At 53.6% G+C, this 22,717-nt stretch overlaps 1 protein-coding gene across 1 annotated transcript in view; it reads right to left on the bottom strand.

Moving 5' to 3' along the window:
- Nucleotides 1-22,717, bottom strand: part of DAB2IP (DAB2 interacting protein) — a 56,985-nt gene that overhangs the window by 23,115 nt on the left and 11,153 nt on the right. The window contains exons 3-6 of the mRNA XM_082492459.1: nt 17,903-18,001; nt 15,174-15,728; nt 3,756-3,900; nt 1,407-1,551 (exon numbers count right to left, since the gene is read on the bottom strand). Coding sequence (XP_082348585.1) covers nt 1,407-1,551; nt 3,756-3,900; nt 15,174-15,728; nt 17,903-18,001 — 944 coding nt within the window. The remainder of the gene's footprint in view (nt 1-1,406; nt 1,552-3,755; nt 3,901-15,173; nt 15,729-17,902; nt 18,002-22,717) is intronic.

The raw sequence follows: 22,717 nt of genomic DNA, 5'->3' as shown, positions 1-22,717 counted from the left end.
GGAAAAGCAGTTCCCTTCCCGGGCTTGCAGCAGGGCACGCTCCGTATCCTGGGAGATTCATTACATAGAATGAGTTTTCAGACCTCAACACAAGAGCTGGGATAGGAAGGAAAATGAGAAATCCTTATTATCCCCGACTTCCTTCCTCCGATATTATCCGTAGTTGATGTTTTGCAACAACAGTGTTGCTACTAAACATGTTAATGAAAACTAAGCCCAGACTTTTAAGCAGGAAGACTGCAAATCCAGCAGGAAGACAAAAATGATCGTTCTCTCATGCGATCAGGACAAGAGTCTCTGGGTATGTTAGCAAAAAGCAGAAATAAAATATTTTTATTTCCCTAGGTAAAAAGAGTCACAGGCCCATTTTTTCCCCCGTTCAGGTCATGTTTGCAGGCAGCAGCTGTAACAGGCCCGCGGGCTGCCGGCTGCCTGTCCCCCAGGCTGAGCAGTAGGTGACACCATGAGCACAGCCATGCTTGACGGCCACCTCCACAACACGACACGACTACCTTACTCCGATCAATTTTGCATATTCGGCCTGTCCCAACTGGTTGCCAGAACCTTTACCCTGAGAACAAACAAGTAGGAAATGCCTCAAACTGCATACCAGGCCTTGGGCCAAGGAGGCAATGGGCTCCCCATCCCCGCCGCGGCGAGCGCCCCGCGGCGAGAGAGAGGGGTTAACCCAGAGGAATGCAGGATGCTGAGCCAAACAGCAGCCCAGGAGTAACAGCATCTCCTCCCGGGCTCCAGCACTCTGCAACAAGAGAACATGTGCCTGAACACAAGCTCCCTGTGCCGGTGGGGCTGCCTCGCAGGCGGGAGTGCCACAGACCCCGCCTGCAGCCCAGAGGATTTCCAAACTTCACCTGATGCTCTGGGAAGGCAGGCAGGGTCCGTCAGTCTGACCCACGCTGAATTGTCACATGGGCAGGAGACCCAGGACACGCATTTCTGCCCTTCATTCCAGACCTTCACATACAGCTGGCACCACGTCCCTCTCTGAACTGGTCACACTGGCAAAGGCATTTTGTGTTCCTTGACTCCACTGCCCTCTCCCCGTGTCTGTGTGCCAGGAACCCTTCAGCACCCACCGCAAACGAGCGTGACGGAGAATCAGTGGGGCTGTCGCACCCCCAGAGCAGATACTCCAAACTCCGGCAGAGTGGGAGCTGCCTTGTCACCTCCTGGCCATGCCCACCCTTCCTCCTGGACCCACCAGGACGCCCTTCTGCACTGCGGGATGTGGACACGTCTCCCTCCAGAGCTGCCCGTCAGCGCAGCTAAGGGACAGGTACCAACAGCCCGAAGGCGGACTGCTGCCACCCTCGTCCCCTGCAGCTGTACTGCCTCTGTGCGAGCTGGGGATGTGCGGAGGGGAGTGACACTCGCGGGATACCGACCAGTAGGAGTTGATGATTTTGCAGAAGGCCAGCTCGCAGCACATTTTCAGGTTGCTCTGATGTTCAGGAAGGTCCGAGGATGAACACTTACTGGGATCCACCTCACAATTTTCATCTGATTCATACAGTGCCTTGATAAATTCCCCTGTAAAACAGACAGTCGGTGATGAGTTTTGGAGACGTGAAAGATGCAGGCTTCAAGCAATTCTGTCTGCAATCCCCCGTGCCTGAGCGGTTACCCCACACCCCAACACACGGCTGAAGAGAAGCGGGGTACGCGAGCAGGGGCAGTGGCTCCCGGGCAGGCTGTGCCCCAGCTCTCAGCATCTCCGAGCAGACCCAAGAGCAGCCGGCACAGCCTCGGGAGCTCACGAAACAATACGGCACACCCCGCCGAAAGGCACCCGCACTCCCGACGTGCACGTTTCATCCCTCTTCCCCAGCTGGCAGCTCTGCCTCTGTGGCTATGGGCTATTGCATCAGAACGCCGCTGCCAAAACACCCGCTCCCTCAGCCTGCTCCGACCCCCATCACACCCGTTCCAGAGACGCTCCCTTGGGCTAATCCAGTAGGAAGTATGCTGGCAAGTTCTGTAATTATTTGTAGGATGGCCTGCTACTGCAGACTGTGCCCTGGTGCTGACGAGCCAGCGTGATTCACCAGGAGAAATAGGTAATTAAAGGAAAGAAACAATTTACTTGGTTTATTTTGAGCTGAACATAACACAAAATTGAATTAAAATATTTCTCTGCATTTCCCTGCGCTCCTGTTTGCTGCCTGGCTGCTCCTCACCCTTGCGGACACGCACGCTGTGCTCCTGCCCTGCCAGCTCCTCACCTTCCTGCCACCTTACACCCCCGGGCAGTGGGCGCAGACCCCTGCCGCCCCCGCTGTGGGCGCTCCCCACCGCCTCCACGCGTGCCCAGCTGCAGGGACGGCAGTCATCCGTCCCAGTTAGCACACAGCAGCAGCTGGGGACACCGGGGGCTGGGATAACGGGGAGAAAGAGGCAGAGTTTAGCTAGGGACCTGCAGGGTTGGGTGACGTTCTGGGAGAGAGCTTTGCTTTGGTTTTCTTCTAATTCCAGATGGTTTGCTCATTTCCTAATTCCTGACTGTCTTGGATTTTCCCATCCTCTTGTTTTTTGCCCACTCTAGTCTGCATTCCTCCCCTATTGCCAAAACAGATTTTAATTACGTACTGGAGAGCCTCTCCAATGTATTTTCAGCTCTGCCAGGGAGCTCTGGAGCCTCTCTGCTCGCCTGCAGGTGATGCCTGCTGTTATTATCCGGCCCTATAACTTGCTTGTGCTTCATGGTTTAAAGGAAAGCTGTATTGTGTTACCTTGTGGCACACAGATGAATCATTTCACTGATAAAAGGTCTACACAGAATCAGCGTCCTGAGCAGCCAGCAAGGACCGCAGGCTCCTCTGGTACTAGATGGAGCTGGCTTGGCGGCATTTGCATCGCGCCCCAAAAGGGGAATATTTCAAAATTCTCTGCCTTCATTAATCTCCTGGCTTTTTAGAAATTTTATAAGGTAGTCTACTTACAGACTTGCATTCAACCAGAAAGCATTACAAGGCATAAATAAATAATACTCCTTTTCCTATTCTTGTGGGCTGTCTGATGGTTTGACTGAATTTGCTCAACGATCTCCCTTTCCTCAACTTTGTCATCTTAATAAAGTATTTACGCTTCTTTGCTCCTTGCTAAAATTACCCAAATCCACTGGTAGGAACCCAACATACTGAAAAATTAACAGCTCCACAGAAACTCTGCTCTTCCTGCAGCTAGGACGTGGACCCGAGCTAGCCGCCTCCGGCTGAGGTTGGGCCGTACGGCTTCGGAGACTGCCTCTCCCCGTGCGCGTGCTGTGCTGCCTGCACGCAGCCACGCAGCCGTTCCTTCCTGACCTGCCCAGAAGCAGAAGTTCTAATTATTTTCATTTGCATCAAGAGAAATATTTTTGGAGCCATAAACATAGCCAGCACTTCAAAAAAAACACAACCAAAAAGCACCAGGAGGGTTCCCAGCGCGACGCGGGAGGCGACCCCCGTCACTGTAACTCGGGAGATTTCACCTGACTCCCCGGCACTGCGAGGAACCGGGGGAGCGTCTCTGGTGGGGGTGTGCGATCAGCGGCAGGATTCCATCAGCCGCTGTGACACCGCCAGCGCCATGGCTGCGCCCCGGGCTCAGACCCCTGCCAGAGACACCCTCCAGCAGGTACATGCTGGTGGCTCTGATGGCCATCAGGGCTCAGGTGACAGTCCCCACCGCGTAGAGCACCCTGCAGCTTAGAGGAGGACCTCTCTGGGTGAGACGTGCCAACCCTCTGTACATACCTAAGGCATCTTGCAAGTATTTCTGCCCCACCAGCTTCAGGTATTCTTCGATTGCTTTGGTGGCCAATGTATTCTCCCTGAAAATGAGATGCTCATTCTCACCACAGCGATCAACTTCAGACATCATCAGGTCAGTCAAGAAATCCTGGAAAGCAAAGCCCATGGTGGGTCACCACGCACTGACATACACTTTGTTCAGCAGAGCCGCCTCCCAGGCACCGGAGAGGTCTCCCCTTGGTGAGACACAGAAGGGAGTGGAGGTGCTGCGGGTGACCCCGTGTGTGCACCCTGTGCCACCACCAGCCCGACTTTTCTCATGGTTTCTCCAACCTCATGGAGACAAGAGGAGAAATAAGTCTCTGGAGAGTCACGACCTTTGCACCCCGAAAAATTATTCATTCCAGGCCCGCATCACATTCACCCCTCCATCAGCGTCGGTTTTTGGCTGGGTCTCATTATCAGCATCACGTTTTGTGGGTGAAACGTTTTCTCTGCTGTTAAGCGTGGCTGTGCTCGGTGCCTAACCGCACTGGCTGCAAAACAGGGGCACACCGAGACGTCACAGGCTGCGCCCCACAGGCAACGGCTGAGAATCAAGCCTGTAATACCCATGACGATGCTCAAATGTCCCATTTCCTTAGCATTCGTGGAAATAAACAGCACTGCTACAGCACACATTTCGGGCACGTTTTTGGTCTGATGCGCACATAACCAAATGCCACACAATTTTATAATCCTCTGTGCCGCAGAGCAATGGAAGGCGGGGTGGGAGCAGAGCGCATGCTGACAGCCGCCCCGCGCATCAGTCCGGGCTACTGAATTGCAAATTCTAACAGAAAAACAGCACTTCAGGCCGAGCTCCGTGTCTGCTCCAGCGACAGCGTTATCTGATCGGAGAGGGTCACGTAGCTCCCCATGCATTCTGCTGAAAATCCACTACGCGGTGTAATATTTAGTGCGCTGTAGCTAGCGTTAATGCAGGAGAAACGCCATGCAGCTTTTAATGCTAATACATATTCAGGTTCTGTCCTCTGCACCGCTCATGGGAAAAGCAGCTCTGGGCCCCCACCCAGCTGAAAGGGTCGCCCTCCTCCCACCCAGCACCACTCACCTGGGCCCCGGGGACAGAGGGACGCAGGCTGCTGGCACCCCGTGAATCACAGGCATTAAACCTCTTACTGCTTCCCCATGCGGGACGCAGAGAACACAATGCTGACGTACAACCAAGGGCACCTTTTTTAAACTGCCTCCCTCTAAAACAAAGTAATCTGCTCGGTAATAACCTTTCACTAAGAAATTCTCCTTCATTTGTCACGGCCGTACCAGACGTAACCCGTTCCTGGCAGGGGTGGCAGGAGCACCCGAGCTGCCGCGCAGGGACCCAGGTCCCGTCCTTGCCGTCCCCACGCAGAGCGCGGCTCCCAGAGCCCCCGAAGCGCTGTGCCCGTGACCCAGCCTGCTCCAGCCCAGGACACGCGGGTCCCAGTCCCTGCCAGCGGCAGTCTGGGAGACTTGCAAGAGAGACGCTTAGCTCCATTTCATTTTTCATACAGATACCTGTGCACTGAAAGTTTAATCAAGGTTTGACAAACAGCTCCACCTGAACCCAAGGGACCCAAATCATTTAATCCACAGGCCCTTCATCGCTGTGCCTCTGTCCCAGCCGAAGGAAAACCCAGGCGGCAGGGAGGTACGCCTCCCGACGCAGAGCAGAGGAGGAGGGGAGGAAGGCTGACACCTCTGCAGCATCCAACCACCCGATCTTTCCCATCTCCCACAAGACCGGGACTGGGACCGACACGTTGCCGTGACCTTCCTAGAAGAGCCTCCAAAAAAGCCAGAGCAGGAGCTTTGGGGGGGGGGGGGAAGTCACTTCCATTATTTCTTTAGCCAGAAGATCCCCTTCCGCAGATCCCGCTACATCAGCAATGCTCCGGCAGCTGCAGAGGCAGAAATCCCGCCTGGAAGTAAAGCACGCGCCTCCCCCCACTATTTTCTCTCATTTTGCCCCTTTTATCAGCCAAGCTGGAATGAAACGTTAAACCCCTGCTCAAATCCCGTTAGCTGCTATCTGGGTAACTCCATCACCTTTATCTGCCTGGGTCTCTCCCGGGGTACGTTTCAATTCCAAGCCACAGCTCAGGCTGACACAAGGTGCTGATTCTTAATTAGCAGCCGCTGACCTTGGCTTTGCTTGATTCTCTATCCTGTCACTTTCCCAACATACTAATTATCTCAGGAACACTGAGTTTTATAGCTTCTCTTAGCCAAGTGTTTGCTTTTCCCCCCTCCTGTCAGCTGAGGCCTGGCTGCCGCGGGACGCAGGGCCGAGCTGCCACGCACAACCCAGCCGCGCGCCGGGGCTGCCGAAACCCAGGGGCCAAGTTTCAGCCAGCGGTAATGTGAATTTTGAAGATTTTAGCTGATCTACAGAATTCACTAGAATTTAAAACGAGGCAAAATTCCAGTGTGGGGCTCAACACAAAGCCAGAGAAGATCCCCCTGAAACCTCTGCTGCGGTGGTTATCCCCTACGGAGCGTCCGCAGCGCGAGAGCTGAGAAAATGACCGCTTGTCTCCGAAGCGGAAAGGAAAGCTGCTGAAATCCCAAAGAGCTCCATTACGGCACAGCACCCGAAGCCGGGGTGTAACGTGGCAGAATCCAGCCTTGTTACTGACCAGGGGACGGAGGCAAGAGCCGGGACACCCACCAGCGTCGCCCAGGCCAGGGCTTCGCACCGTCCCCAGCAGGTCCAGCCTCCCTAGGCTGCAGGAGGCACCGTGCCGGGCTGTACGAACTGGCCCCAAGACGTATCAGGGATCAAAACACCCACAGCCCGCGTCCTTGAGCGAGTTCCTCGGCCGAGACTGCTCTCAGCAGCCCAGCGGAGCTCTGCTGGCCGCGGGAAAGGAGCCTCGTCCGTGGGTCAGTTCCCATGACATCCCGCCGTTTCTGTCCCAGGGCCATCTTCCAGATCTTGCCTTCCCTCCACGCAAAAAAGCCACATCGGCTCTGGATCACACGTCTGGTATCTCCGCTTTAAGTACGCCAGCAGCCAGCACTCGGAAGACACAAATGGAATGCAAATACTTGTCGAGTCCCTCCGGGGGCCTCACTCACCCACATACAAGGCTCTGAATAAAATGCAATAACTAAAGCCAATAAAACTCCCTGTTTCTGAGCAGCAGAGATCAGCAGGGGGTTGTTTTCAGTTAGGGCCCCTGGCAATGGAAGAAAATAAGATGCTTTATTTCATTACATCGGAGTCGAGAGGGGAAGGAAAAGGTCTACAGTAAAAATTAAGGGCTGTGGCAGCGTTCCTCAGGCTTGCTCCCCTGTTTATTTTAAGGATATTTGCTTCAGACTGGACACAGCTGAACCTGTGCAACTTCAGTCACTGCACATACGCTGATAAAGAAGAGCAATTCATAAATAAATAAATGCAGAGCATGACAGCACAAGGCTGCACTGGTTTCCAGCACTTTTCAAATAAACCAAGCGTGAGCCCACAGCAGCGGGTGCTATTCTACGGCAGCTCCTCCGCTCCTCCAGAGGCAGGAGGAGCTCCACACAGGCAGGAGCGTGGCGGCCAGAGTGCAGCCCGGTGCCCACAGCAGGGACAGTCCCCGGCAGCACCGTGGGGCTCAAACACCCCACCGCAAAGCGCTCCCAGTGCTGCGGCCTCCCCTCTGCCTGGGACGCCCGCGCTGCCCTGCCGCTCATCTCCCCACAGCCTCGGCCGCAGCACCCTCCGGGCGGCCGTCCCCAATGCTCCCCGGCGGTGTCACCCCCAGCACCCGCCGTGCCTGCCGGGAGCCTGGGTTTGCTCCTTGCGCCTCAGCTCCATCCCTCAAACGTCTCCAGCCTGATTCACCTGTAGTGTAGCCTAAAAACATTCCAGTTTCCCCTGGGTTTTGCATCCGTTGAGCTTCAGATGCTGCTTCCCCTGCCCCACCTGGGTCCACTATTCATCCTCCTGTCTCAAACCACAACCAAACAGCATCTTCTTGTGGGTGAGGAAGTGTCTCCTAACCCCTGCCTCGTCCCTCCCACCTGCAGCAATTAAGGACATCTGACTAAATAAGTCATCTCAGCGCAGGGCTGTGACAGGATCCCCCAAACCTTTGCCCGGGGAAGCTGGAAGGAGACCATGGAAACAGGGGTGATGCCCTGGGAATGAGGATGCTGCTGCCCTGCGCCGCTCTGTGCAGGGTCCCCGCGGGTGGCCCTCGGAGGCTGCTGCCCCGTGTCAGCCGGCACCAGCGCCGTGCCCTGGGGGTGGCCCGAGTTTGAAAAGGCTCATTGAAAGGTGAAACCCACCAAGAGAAAAACCAACATCTGCTCACGGAAACAACCCTTCATGGCCCACGTCAATGGGGCCAAGGAAGCGAACTAATTGCAATGCTCAAACACAAAAAATTGGAAGAAAAAGCTTCTTCGCAGGGGACGAAGCCGGAGCAGAGAAGACAGCTAATTCAGTGACACATCCCCTCAGCAGCGGACAGCCCTGCCTGCCCAGAGCACCGGCACCCCCGGCCCCGCACACCCCGCACGTCTGGGGGGACCCAGCACCCCACAGTGCTTGAAACTCGCCGTGCTCACGCTTGGCAGTGCTGGGAAAGCCCAGCCCACCCTGGTGAAGGGTCCCAAAGGGGATCAAGGTGCCAGTCCCTGTGCCCAAGGGGGTGTCACTGGGCAATGCCGGCCCCCTCCAGATCCTCGGCCCAGGAGGCAGAAAGATGGAGGCCCGGCATGGCTGCGGTGGGAGCAGGAGTGCTTCCCAGGCAAAGGGAGACAATGAGCAACACAAGTCTTGCAGGAGGGACTGTCCATGACCAGGAAGGATTTTGCACCTCGCCATCCCAGGGACAGTCCTCCAGCCCCAGGGACATGCCCACAGCCGGAGCACATGGGGTGTCACCGAGCTGATGAGACCCGTGGCCCCGCAGATGCCACTTGGGTCACGCACCCCGCTGGGCTGGGGCCAATCGTTCCCAATATCGTAACTGACTGATGGGCAGATTGACTTTGAAATAATAAGGTTCTCCACATCACAAGCCTGATTAATAGGATTGACTTAACCTTAAGAGGATTGAATTGATAAAGGTAATAAGATTACTGCGTATTTCAAAGACTATCCCAGAGTCCAGCTGGGCTTTTATGCAAAGGTGGAAAACACCAGGGGTTGGCAGGGCTGTAGGTTACAGTTGGACGAGCGTCAGGACACACCGACGTGTCAACGCTGTAGTGGCAGAGAACTGCGGCACTCAATGGTGCGGAGACGTGAGCGCTCCGGAGAGCGGCGGAGGGGCAGCAACTGCGTCCTGGGCAGACGGCGCGAAACGAAAGACCCCAACCACTAGTCCTCAACTTTTCACCATCACACGGCTCCTCTGAGCATCTGCGCTGGACACCTCTCTGCCAGGAAATGCAGTGATGTTCCCTCCTTTGAGCACTGGAGCTCATCCTCGATGCTTCTGGCATTTTCTAACTCTCCTTGGGAAAAGGAGGTGCGGTGGCAATGTCAGGGTTAATGTACAGGCATCTGCATCCATCACCTTGCTCAGGGCAATAAGAAAACCTCACGGGTGTAACACTAACACAGGTACTGACCTCCACCTCCCTGTGAGGGCAGAGGGGCTGGATCCCACGCAGCATCTCAGCACCCGCACGCCTCCCCGACAGCCAGGACACCGATCCCTGCAGCCGCCATGCACCGACCTTCTCCCTCCTTTCAACCTTCCAACAGTGGGGGTGCTCATATAACTGATTAAAAGCCTTATTAGCCCAACTATGGCTGCTATAAAATATTATCAGAGAAATAAACTCTTTGTGGGGGGAATGATATGGCTGCTGCCAGTCCCGTCTAGGGCTGAACGTGCGGAGCATCCTTCCTTCCCCTCGTGCGCAGCCCTTCCATGGCAGGGCAGGGATCCGTGCTTCCTGAAGGGACCGACCCAAGCCCTGGTGCCAGCCTCCAAGCCCATCCGTGCCAGGCACCTCCTGGTGCCCTCCCTGAGCTGAGCAGGCACTTTTGGGCAGCCTTGCACGATATTTGCAGGTCCTGCACTGGAAGCGGCGCCGCCAGTGGAGCTCTGACCAGGAGGGAACCATGGGGTTTCCAGCAGCGCTGCACAGGGGAGTAAATACATCTGCTCAGCCCAAGCAAATCCTTGCAGCATAAACAAACAGGGACACATGTTTATTCTTCACTCCATTCACAACACGATAAATATTTATTTCAAGTGAGCAGCTGCTTAGTTAGAGCTTTGTCTAATGCTGGGTTTGATCTACCGACCGTTTGGACAAGAGAGGGTTTTTTTTTATGTATATATGGTCATGAACTGAGCTCCGAAAGCTGTAAGACAGCCCTGAAACAAATCTAAGCATGGGAAATATTCTGGAAGCATCAAAAGTCACAACTGGTCTCGCTCTGGGAGGGATGCAGCCTGCCTCTCCCAGCCACATCACAGGGACCACATCAAGCCATGCTAATGGCAGGGGTGAGCACTCCCGGTAACACCGAGTATGGCAACAGAAATACTTGTAATTACGACTGTGTCCTTCTCATCTATGGGTTGCAAAACACATGAAGATAGTTAGGCATCTCTCCACGCCCTTACAGGTAACATTTTATCAGCGCTCTCACTGGGAGGATGGAAGCACATAACAATTCAAGGACAGATGCTGAGCGCCCACACCTCTCTGTTCAGCCACAAAACCACGTCCCTCGCGCGGCACAGCGATGCCTCTTCCAGTCCAGTCCCCCCTTGCCATAAATAGAGACAGTGAAGAACCGCTCCCACCGAGAGCTGGTTTAGTGCTGGATGTTTGTCAGAGTTTCCAGAGGGCCGGGGCGGCTCCGTCAGCGGACTGTTTGCACTCTTTGCTTTATCAAAATGCCTTTCCCCCTCCTCTCCACCTATTTGCCTTGGCGGCTGCACAGGGCTTCCCAGGCGTGCCCCGATGCGCACCAAAGCCTTGCGCAGCACCGCAGGGATGAAGCTTTTCCCTTTCCCAAACAGAGATCAAAGGAAGCATGGACTACAACTCCAGAGAGGACTCTCTGCTTTCACGGACAGGCTGAGAGAGTTCAGCCTGTTCCCCCGTTCAGCCTGGAGAAGAGAAGGCTTCAGGGGGACCTTAGAGACCCTTCCAGTCCCTAGAGAGGCTCCAGGAGAGCTGGGGAAGGACTCCTTCCAAGGGCATGGAGTGATAGGACGAGGGGGAATGGCTTCAAACTGGAAGAGGGGAGATTTAGATTAGATATTAGGAAGAAATCTTTCACTCTGAGGGTGGTAAGGCACTGGCCCAGGTTGCCCAGAGAAGCTGCAGCTGCCCCAGGTTGGACGGGGCTTGGAGCAACCTGGGCTGGGGGGAGATGTCCCTGCCCAGGGCAGGGGGTGAAACTGGATGATTTTCAAGGTTCCTTCCAAACTAAACCATTCCATGGTTCTATGATTCTCCACCTTTTAATCTATTGTGATATGGCTATGAAGCCCAGGAAGAAGATATTTAGGGAGAAAACTCATCTACAGTTCTTGTCCCCCCTCTACCAGCAGCCGTATGTGCTGTGCCTCTCCGGCAGGAGGGACTCGGGCAGCGCCGCCGCGTTTTAGCAGCTTTAGGGAATGAGACCTGGCTGGCGGGGGGCAGCTCAGTACTGCAAAGGAGCCAAGTGGGGTGTCGGGGGGGTAAGGATTGTCCTCCTGCCGTCTGCGGGGCTGCACGGGGACGCTGGTGGTGTCTGGCTGTGGCTGGCACGTGCATCATCTGCGCGGCACCGCATCACACCTCTCCCGCACGGGAACTCCTGCTGCGTGGCTCCGGGTGGACACATGTACCCAATCGGTCGTGCCTCATTAAGGGATTACACCATATTTACAGCAAATCGCTACAGGAAAACAGGGCCTGAAACAGCGCAAGAGCAATTAGCTGCTAACGAGTCTTCATAGATAATCTACTGGACACTTGTTTCTCACTCCAACTGTAATTGCTGCTTTAGCGTCAGCTACAGCAGCCAAGAGCCACAAAAACCCCTTTATCAGCAAAATAAATTAGTGGTTGCTGATTGCCACGTCTGCACTCTTCAGGGCAGGGGAGAGCTCTGAAGAGGTCATTGCGAAGGCTCTCGGCAAGGCACAAGGACGGGGAACCCACCCCCGGCCCGGGCAAGCTTCGGAGGGTCAGGGGAGGACAGAGGAGGAGGGGGACTCCCCACGGCCCCCGCACGCGGTCCCGGGGAGCAGCGGGGCGCTCGCCGCTGCCCACTGGGCTGAGGTCCCCACCCAGCAGAGGCTGCGACCCGGCTCCACCGTCTACAGCCTCAAGCCTCAGCCGGCAGCGCGCCGGCTCCCCACGGGGGTCTGTTCTCCTCCCCCCAGGCGCCGAACCCCATTTCACACCCCACTGTGCCCTGCTTCGGGACGAGGCTGTTTTATGTTCCTGCTCAGTGTCCTGAAGGAGCAGTGCTGGGTGAGTCTGGGCTGAGGGAACCGTGTCCTCAGCATCCAACCCAGCCGGAGTGCAGAGCTGGGCCTGCCTGCCGCTGCGTGCCATCCCCGACACACACAACCACGTACAGAGCCACCCGACCTTCACGTAAAAGAAAAATGAAACAAACTGGAGGACTGGAGCATCTTTCTGATGAGGACAGGCTGAGGGACTCGGGGCTTTTCAGTCTGGGGAAGAGAAGACTGAGGGGGGATCTTATCAACGCTTATCAATACCTAAAGGGAGGGTGCCGGGGGGATGGGAACAGCCTTTTCTCAGCGGTGCCCAGTGACAGGACAAGAGGGAACAGGCACAAACGTGACCATAGGACGTTCCATCTCAACCTGAGGAGGGACTTCTCTCCTGTGCGGGCAGCAGAGCACTGGCACAGCTGCCCAGAGAGGGGGGGGAGTCTCCCCCTCTGGAGCCATTCCAAACCCGCCTGGACGTGTCCTGTGCCACTGCTGGAGGTGCCCCTGCTCTGGCAGGGGTGGCACTGGGGGAGCTCCAGAGGGGACTTCCAACCCTGACCATTCTGGGATGCTGTGAAACTGTTTCTCCTGCAGACGGGCTGGGAAGAAAGAGTAAGCAACTGTTGTTTCTGAGTTGAAACTCTGGGGAGATGCTCAGAGCCCCCCAGGGGGCCAGCCGGGCAATGCCGAGGGACGGGGAGCAGGCAGCACGGCAATCAGCATGGCAATCGGACTCATCCTGCCCTGTCCTCCCCGGCGCAGGCGGAGAGGGGCTGCCCCGCGCAGGGCAGGGACCGCAGCCCCAGCAGAGCCCCCCGTGCAGCCCAGGCACCAGCCTGCCCTCTCCTGCCGCTGCGTCCCCTCACTGCGCCGCGGTGCTCAGCCACAGGGGTGCACCCTGGCACACACGCAGGGGTGAGTCGTTGTTGTCCTCTCCCATGCGTTGGTTTTTCTACCTTACTGCTGCTTTTCCCTCTCCCTGCTTGTCCAACTCCTCTACAAAGGACGCACCACCCCATTCCCATGCTCCAATTACTCCTGTTGCTCTGACAGCTCCCTAAACCCCGTGCTAATGCTGATGGCAGATGACAGGCAGGGAAAGAAGAGGCTCCATTTTAGGGGGGAAATTCATCAAGCCTGTTTACTGTTTGCTGTGTCCCCTGTGTAGAGCCTCTGGGATCTCAAGCACTGATGCAGACACATGTCTAGAAACACACTTGCTCTCTCCAGAGCATCTCCAGTACCGATGAGAAGAGGGAAAAGGCAGAAGCAGTGACAACAGCTCTCAAGTCATGCCTGCACGCGATCCACGGTGCCGAGACCAGGGTGCCACCTGAAGTCTCTTGCACCAGAACCGTGTAAGCCATGGACAGGATCTTTAATGGCAATGTCACCCCAACAAGAGCAGTGGCACTAGTGCCGCCAGAGCCGCGGCAAAGGGCAGCACAGCCCCCCAGGCGCGGGGAGGAACGGCACTGCAGAAGGCAGGGCTGTGCCCAGGAACCACGTGCTGACGGTGCCGCAACCCCGGCACGAGGAGTGAGGACGGGGACACCTACAATGGTCTCCTCCTGTAACCACAGAGCGGTACTTCACACGCTGTGAGCCACAAGCCACTTCTGTCCCCAGTGAGGGTATTGCAGCCAAGGGGACCGGGACTGCCATCCTCCCCTGTGCTCCTGCGGTCAGACGCTGCCACCGGGATCAGGAAGGCTTTAACTGAGCTATTTTCTCTGCCGCTGCAGTAATGGGCCCACGGCCTCACAATCCTCTCAGTGAGCTTTGCCTGCCTTGAACTAGATCAGGAGGCCAAGCCACTTCTCTGTGTGACAGATGGCAACTAAATCTAATCCATGAGCCCTGCCACGGTCCTGGGCAGCAGCGGCAGCTGCAGAGGAAGCAGAGCCGCACGACTGCCCCTCAGGTGAGCAGCTCACGTCTCTGCAGCGCTGGAAAAGCTTTGGAAATCTTGCTCTTCCCTGCAGAGTTCAGGGAGATGTCAACAGAGAAAAATGCTGATGATTTAACTCCTGCAGTCCTGGCACTGCCCGCCACGGCTGTGCCGTGCCAGCTGGGGACAGAGGACGCAACTCCATGCCCCGTGTGCTGGGGACCTCAGCGCCTGCCTGTGCTCTCCAGTGAGGGGGTCCCCAGCTCTGCTCACCCTGCCTGTACCCCAACCAGGAATAAATCCCACTCTCCGCCTCCTCCTGGCCTGCTTCTCCCCCAGACCTGGCGGGGGATCCCCAGCCACGAAGGGTGTTCACACAAAGTGGTCCACAAAAGATGAACTTCCACCACTCGCGAGTTGGGCAGCACCAACCCCGCAACGAGCACAGCCCTGGGGGCACCCCAGGACCCCATGGCTTTCCCGCACGGCTGCCCCACACACACCCTGCCTTCCAGAAGCACCAGGAGAGACCCCAAAGACTGAGAGCTGATTGAGAGCCACATGTGCCCGCGGGCGGACTTTGCTCTGAAGTGCTCGAGAGGCTGTTTGCTCCCGATGGGCTCCTGCCGTGCCGGGTGCTCAGCGCAGCAGGACGGCGCCAGGAGGGAGCGGAGCGGGGAACCTGCTGGCTTCCCACGGGAATACCCAGCACACACAGGCTGCTTAGGTCAAGCCAGCGCTGCTTACATTTCATCCCTGAAAAGCGCCTTTTGCTTACTTTCGCATTTGTGCCTGTTTATAAAGTAAGAGCCTGGCCCCTGAGCCTCCAGAAGGAGAGAAAAATCACTCAGTTGGTATCTTGTGGTCCCACCAACTTCTTCGCTAATTAAGCAATTTGCACTGCACATGCTACCAACTTGTTTGTAATTAAAAGCAAAATTAGCATGTATTAATGATGGCTAGGCCTGAAACCCAACTGATGTGGTGACTTCCAACAACCCAACACAGGAATCTGCTCCTGATGGACACTGGTGGGATGGTACCGGCAACGAAAGGTCTTACCTTGGCCTTGCCTGTACTCTGCAGGATGTGCACCAGTGCAGATGCCATCTCCTCTTTGTTCTTCACACTCAGCGAGGGCTCCAGCACCGAGCACAGCACCATATAATTGTTAGTGATGTATTCGGCAAACTCTTTGTACATCTCCATGGGAAGAATGCTCATACTCTGGTAGCGTGACTTGATGCGGATCATGGGCCCCGGGGACTTGCCCTTACCGGGGTTGGCGCTGACCACTGGGTACCATTTCTCTACAAACTGCCGGCCCGTGACAGAGCTGACAGGGATGTTCACTTGTCCAATGAAATTGGTCTTGTCCTTCTTTTTCTTCTTGTCAGTCTCTTTGTATAAGTGCACCGTAACATTTTTGAGCGATGGGAGGTTATTAAATTCAAAGTGCTCCCCCCAAAATACATTATCAGTTTTCAATTTACAGGTAGTTCGTGCATAAAGAACGTCATCCAGGCATAATTCACACAAGTACTTTTTCTTAGCTGGCAGGTCCTTGGCTTCAATAATCCATAACTTTAACATATTCTCTACCCTTCTGCTGTTGTCCTGAAAAAAAGATGCAAAGAAAAAAAGGTCAATAAAAAAACCTACAAAGCTAAGCACAACAAAACTGAAGATATGAGTTAATTATTTCGGATGTGCTAAATGAGCAGAGGCTTAATTACATTTTATTTTAAGGAAATACTGGCTCTCAGGAATGTGCATAATAACACTACTTATGTTAATTTTCCAAATATCACCATGCTCTCCATGTCTGTTGGTGACAATTAATATAAGGAACAAGGAAGATAAAACCCCTCCAAATCATAAACGTACCATTTCCCGTTCACAGCCAAGAGGGCCTCAAAAGAACCTCACCGATCACTAATGGCTTTTGCAAAACAGAAGCTACATTACAGGTGTCTCACAACCATCTCCCTTTTTAGTAGAGCTGCTTTGCAGCAGCCCTGGAGTACATTTTCTTTGCTGTAACAGAGCACCAATAAAGGGATGTGAGGCACACCCAGAGATCACCTCATCCATGGCTGGAACACACCCACCTCTGCCAGGGGAAGAAGCATTTACAAACTTCACGATATTTTAGGGCAGAAGTCCAGAGCACCCAACTAAAACATCGAGAGGAATTATGGGAGACAGAGTGAGTCACACAGGAGAATCATTACAATTCAGAAACAGAAATTTGGCTTGGGTATCTTTCAAACAGTAACGGAGAAAAGGGTAACCGTGGATCTTTCGAGCTCCTCAGTGATGCTGACCTCATCCTGGAAGAACATCCAGGGGCATTTGTTGCAGGAGGGACTTGAACGATAAAGCACTCGCAGCTGAACCGCTGCTAGGGACTCTGCAGTAACCTGTTTTGTTTGGAAACCCCTCACTGAAAGAGCAACCGCTCAGCCTAGGAGTCTGGGCAGGAACCCTTCTGCTGGAAGTCCACAATGGGGTACTGTAGGTTCAGGAAGTACAGGCAGGAACTACACAAGAACACTGAATTCCTGACAGAATATCAAGTCAGATACTGAGAGTTTATTGTCTACGAACTCAAAGATGGAAAGTTAGCCATCAATTAATGGCACGTTTTGAGATGAGGGCACACTTCCAAATGAGTTTCCATTGCACACTGCATCTCAAAGCCATAGTGACATGCCCAGCCCCAGCTCACGTTCCCAGGACTTTTCTCATGGTAAGTGTGACCGCGCAAACTTTACACAGCTCTTTCAGATCATTACTACCAGGCTGCTGCACTCGGAAAGCACCGGAGTCACTGAACTCCACGTGCAGGAACACGCTGCTAGAGGCAGAAGTCCACCTCTCCCCTCTGCTGCTCCCACTCTGATATTGAAGGAAATCTTTTATACTGACATTTGGCACTGCACTGGGAACAATAAACTCCAACACGGAGGGCTCCTTTAGCAACCCGCCAGAATGGACCTAACTCGTATGCACAGTGACGTGGCTCTGATATAGGAATGAATTCACAGGATCCCGTCATTTGAGTCTTCTCTGATCAGCAGAATAAGACTTGTTGATTGAGCTCATCAGCCGTGAAATCCTGCGGCTGATTAGTCCTGATCAACCTTTGCTAGCTAACTCCAGCGCAGAGAGGGAGAAGCAGCTGTAGATTTTATTTTAGGATGTACTTAGTCTTAGCGGGCCATGAAAGCGTATATTGGGTGTCCCTGCGTTGTAGTGAAGAGAAGGGTTTGTTTCTGTAGACCCCCGAGGGGATGACTTTGCCACCTCAACTGACTGGAGAGGGGACAGCTATGTTCCACTGTCACCTCAGAGAACTTCTTGTGATGGGCACCCGAGTTTCTCCATCACTAAAGCAGACGCTGCAGGTACTACCAGGGTCAGGAAGTGTGGCGTGGCAACCCTTCGGACTAGTCAGTCTTGGAACTACCTGACATCTGTCCCAGAGCTTTTGGGGGGTGGAAAGTCCTACGTGAGTGGCAAGTATCATCAGTAACAGAGCATTCTTCAGGTCCGATCAATTCTTAGCAACAGCTGAAGCAGCGTGTGCTGAGAAAAGAGGGGAAGAAATAATTGGCACTTGCCTGTAAATATAATTGTGGAAGAAAGCAATATGGAAAAAGGCTGACCCACAGTTACACTTGCTCACTGAAATGACAATACGTCCCCTGCTGATACTATGCACTGGGCTATAAAATGCAATAACGAGGAACTGAACTATAGCAGAGGCAATTCCTCAAAGCCACTACCTTATTTGGGTGCACGGCACGCCGCAGGTTTTCCATCCATTTATCTCGCTCTGCTGCAGAACGACACGAGAAGCACTTACTTCCTGATGAAGTCGTCACCTACAGGGAAAGGAACAGGATTATGTCTTGACCAGCACACTGCAGACTGTGATTTGGGGGGAGAGGGGGAGTTAGGAAAGATGCTAGTGGATTTTTATTCTTTTTTTAAGTAAACAGCTTTACCCAAGCATGAAGCAACAGCCCCTAAGGCTAGCGGAAAAACAGGGCAACTCTATGTCACAGAAATAATCATGGAAGCAAATTCCAATTACTTCTCCTCTTCCACACCAGAAAACACTAGATAATGGGCCCCATGCATGCGACGCTTTAAACCACCAAGTTCCACTACTGAGAGAGTGCAAATCCTCAGATGAACTAAAGATAAATTGCAACCACTCGGCATTCCTCCCGATTCAGCCCAAAGCTTGTGACAGCAACAACCCATCCCTTGTTTTCAGCAGAACATCAGGCCCAGAACGGCTGGTTTCCTCCCTTCCCCCTTCGTGCCCTGCTGCTTCTGAAGAGCACGCTGTGAAGAACATGGGGACAAGTATATACACCCCACTCCTGGCAGCAATACGAGAAGGCGCTCAAAGCCCGGCCAGAGGCACTCTGGTGCTCACAGTAGTAGTCCCCCCGCTGGGCAGGACCGGGCTGGGGCTCCTGGGCCTGGAGATGGCCGGTGAAGTGCTGCTGAGCTCTCCTCTCACGCTTCCAGTGTCGCTCCAAGGGATCTTTCCGCAGTACCTGTGTGGCTGTCTCTGGCCGTCGGGATGCCATAGCCCGGCTGCGAAGAAGCATGCGTCCAGCAGTGACACTTCCAGTGGTGCAAACGCCCCTCGTTCCTTATCACATTCCTGCTGCCACACGGCGACTCAACCCTGCTGAGACCCCACTGAAGCGACCACTGCCCAGCAGCCCCGGCATGACAGGCACCAAACGTTGCTTCCTACCCACCACGCCAAGCTTCCTCGGCAAGGAAGCCCAGGTCTAAAAGGCCAGGAGTTCTCTGCATCTTCTCCCACACAGGTATCCTCGAGCCGCTGTCTCTCCAGGCCCTGCTGCCCAGCTGACAGCCCGTGACCGTGGTACCAGAGCTCTGCACCGCCCATAAAGCCCTCCGCCAGCGGCTCTGCCCTCCTCTGCACTCGCTGCTTTTGGTCATGTCCAGTCACATTCATTATGTACATCCCTGTTTGCAGGCCAAATGGACCTGGCTAGTACTTTAAATAACTCCCCTCTGAGCTTCATTTCTGCCAGTCTCGAGCCACAGAATTATTTCCGAGTACTTTATCATCTCACAGCGTTTGTGTTTACACCCTCCACACTGGCTTATCTGCTCCTGGGAGACACAATCTCCTTTAATTTCATGTATCTCCCAGAAGCCTAACCTGTTCTTACAGCAGAGCTGGCACTTGCTAAGATTTGTCATTAGCTAACCTCAACGACGAGCTGAACACATCCCTTCCTTTGAACACAGGCATCTTCTAACCAGGACAAAACGAGAAGAGGCCTACTCTGTCTTTACACAGCAAATGCAAGAAATCTCCCAACCCTTCATGTCCCAGAAGCTCTCTCCCACAGGCGGACACTCTCCCCTGTCCGTACATGCTTTCATCCTCTGTCCTGTAAAACCACAGATTCTTCTGAGCACAAGTTATCTTCTGTTTCCAAGAAAAGAAGACTCCATATTAGTAGCCACAGCAATATGATCTTTTCAGCATCCTTTCGCACGTCAGTGTATTTCCAGCTTCTTCAGTTTCCCGTTACAGATCTGGCCTGCTTCATCTCCTGTTTGCTGCTGCAGATGCTCACGCAAACCTCCATCCCTGAACCTTCACAAACGGACTTCTGGTGGCACAAGAGATGTATCACTTGCAAGACTGTGTCCACGGCGTGCGATCCCTGCGCCCTGATCTGACAGAGGGTATGGCCCTTTTGCATCTTGATCCTTCCCTCAGTAAAAGCTCCTGCAGCCGCATTCACACCGAGCACAGCCACACCTCTGACCGGTAATGACACCTAAAGCCAAGCAACGCGCGGCTGCATCACTGCTGACACGGTGCTGTACCGTCTTAGCACTGGACCACAAACACAAAGAACCCAGAAGTACCATTTAGCAACAGTTTTTAAGAACAGAACTTACAGTGAAGTAACACGGAAGATGCACAGCAAACGAGCATTGCTCCAGTCAGCTCCCTGGCTGCTCCATCAATGTGAATTTCTAAGGCTTCAAAACGGTTCTTCAGACAAGAACTGAACAATTCAGAACTTGAGCCCTGTCTTACCTGGCCTATCTAATTCAGCTGCAAAAGACTCAAAATCATCCATGTTCAAGTCCAAAACACCAAAGTCCTGACACCCCTGGTACAGCCGCGCTGCCCCGCAGGCATTCCACATGGGTTTCTGTACTCCACAGTGGGAAAAACCCTCCCACTGACATCCTGACCGAGGTCCACATAATTCAGCCACCATTGATGGCTTAGAAATCAGTTAATAAAGATGGAATGGGTCAAATACACCTTTTAGTAAATTATACCATTAGTCCATTGCCTCAAAGGCCATTTCTCACCTAGCTTTTTGGCTCTTTTGTTTTGATGGGAGTTTGGTGTAGAAATACGCTTGAAAGCACATGTTCTCAGATCTAGAGAATTTGGCAGGAAACTTGGAAGCTCTTCCGTAAAAGAGAGTTATGACTTCTTTGATTGCTGTTGAAAGATGCTCTCTTAAAGACAAGTTCTCCTTGGTGACACACATGGATCCCACAGCTGCCTCGAGGATTCATATCCAAATAAATAAGCATGCAATTTAGCAGTCCTTCTACTGAGTCTGTTAATTAAATGTCAGGTTTTTACCAGCTATCTGTTAGGTTGAACATCTAATATATTTTCTTGCCACACTTAAGTCAACATATTATCATTGAGTTATCATGGTAAACTTTATTATTCGATTCCAAAACAATTACCGATTAACTAATCACTCAAAACCTAAAAACCCTGTTAACTCATACCAAGTGAGAGAAGGGGAAAATCCTCATGTGTCAGATATGAAGCCCTCTCGATCTGATGGGAGTTGAAGGTCATCTCTACCATGAGCGACCAAAAATGTAATTTCCCTCAGATCTGCAAGAACATCCCTGCTTTGAGCTCTGACCTAAACATCATGCGGCATTAATGATCTTCATGAGATATTAATTATCTTGATAAAGAGAGTATTCTGGTCTCATCAAGATTTTGGATATGCTAGAATACTATTAATGTACAGGATAAACTCAATTAATAAAACTCATTAATTTCTAAAATGTTACTTATTCACATTCATTATCCACAGTCCTCGGATGGGTGATCCCTTAAGTCAGATAAAATTTTGCCATTTTAAGAATGTCTTAGGTACAACGTAGGTTCCTCAAAGCATGCTGGACGGCATCTCAGTGGAGTAACACCAGAAGATGACAACTGAGCTACTGAAGCTGCTTCATGCAAAGTGTTCAAAAGATTTTAGGAGGAAAAGTGTGGGCTCGAGCTGGTGAATACCACCATACCCCAGTGCAGAAGGGCGAACCAGCCTGCCCGGCCAGCCCCGCGGCCGACGGGCCACGCCAGCAACGGCAAACGTTTGCACAGCTGGACTAAATTTAGCAGAGCTAAATTTAGCTCCGCTAAACCCTCTCTTGCTCGGGCAAGGCCAGGACGAGGTGACACGGTTCCAGTTGTATTGCAGCAACGACGGTTTTTCGTTCTCCTGCTCCACAACCCCCCGCTACATCCCGCGACAGCCCAGACATGAGCTATGCCACAGGACAGGACCCCGGTCTGCCGAGACTGACACGGAGCGCTTCTGTCCCGGCTCCCCCCAGGCCCCGTCACCGGGACCCCACAGACAGAGGGCCGGGAACAGGTTGGACTCCCGGTCTCCTTTGCCGGACCGAGATGCCCACTGCATATTGAGCACACGCGGTGGCACTAGATGACTGTGCTGACCAGGAGGTCTTATAAGGAGAAAGAAGATGACGTTGAGTAACTTTAAAAAAAAAAAAAAAATCAATGAAGAAAACAGGTAAATACTGGCTGCCAAGTACTCAGTGAGTCAGAAAAAATCAAGTTCCGTAGCAGAAAAAGCCAAATGCAGCATTTGAAAAAGCACTGCGTTACTGCTGGCTCTCCTCCCCGCCGGCAGCCCCAGCTGAGGGGAGCAGGGCCCGGTGGCACGCTTCCGCACCTCTGACCGCCGGGCAGTCCAGCCAAAGGGGAGAAACAATTGCACCGTACCTTCATGCAGCCAGCTCCCTCCAAACGAGCCACTTGGTTTTTTTCCACTGCAGATGGCTTTGGCACCTCTTGCTTTTGTCTGCGTTTGGGTGCGCTGCCAGTTCTCTCCCTGAACCTGCCCTCTTCTGCGCCACTCCATCTGCAGCCACGTCAAATCCTGCCATCCTCTCCTCCGAGCCACGAGGCTGGTGCTGCAGGGCGGTGGAGGAGGACCTGTGCCTCACACCGCCCGTGCCGGGCAGCCTGGACCACCATCAGCTTCTGGAGAAGGTGCTGCACGCCGCTGTTGGTGAGGGACCCTAGAGAGCACGCCGAGCGAGCCCGGCCAACCGAGCACCACCATCCCAAGTGAGAACCAAGAGACACCAGCCAGGTGGTGATGGAAGCAGCCTCCTAGGTGCTGCCCACTGCCCGACCACCCCACCGCAAGGAGAAAGTAGTTAAGAACTGTGTAAGGTCGGCACTGCCCAACAACAGCAACATTTCACTTCTCAATTTGAGACAGCAA

This window comes from Vanellus vanellus (assembly GCF_965231255.1).
Source record: "Vanellus vanellus genome assembly, chromosome: 18".
Classification (NCBI taxonomy): domain Eukaryota; kingdom Metazoa; phylum Chordata; class Aves; order Charadriiformes; family Charadriidae; genus Vanellus; species Vanellus vanellus.
Note: the sequence above shows the minus strand (reverse complement) of the source record. Positions and strands in the feature narration are given on the sequence as shown.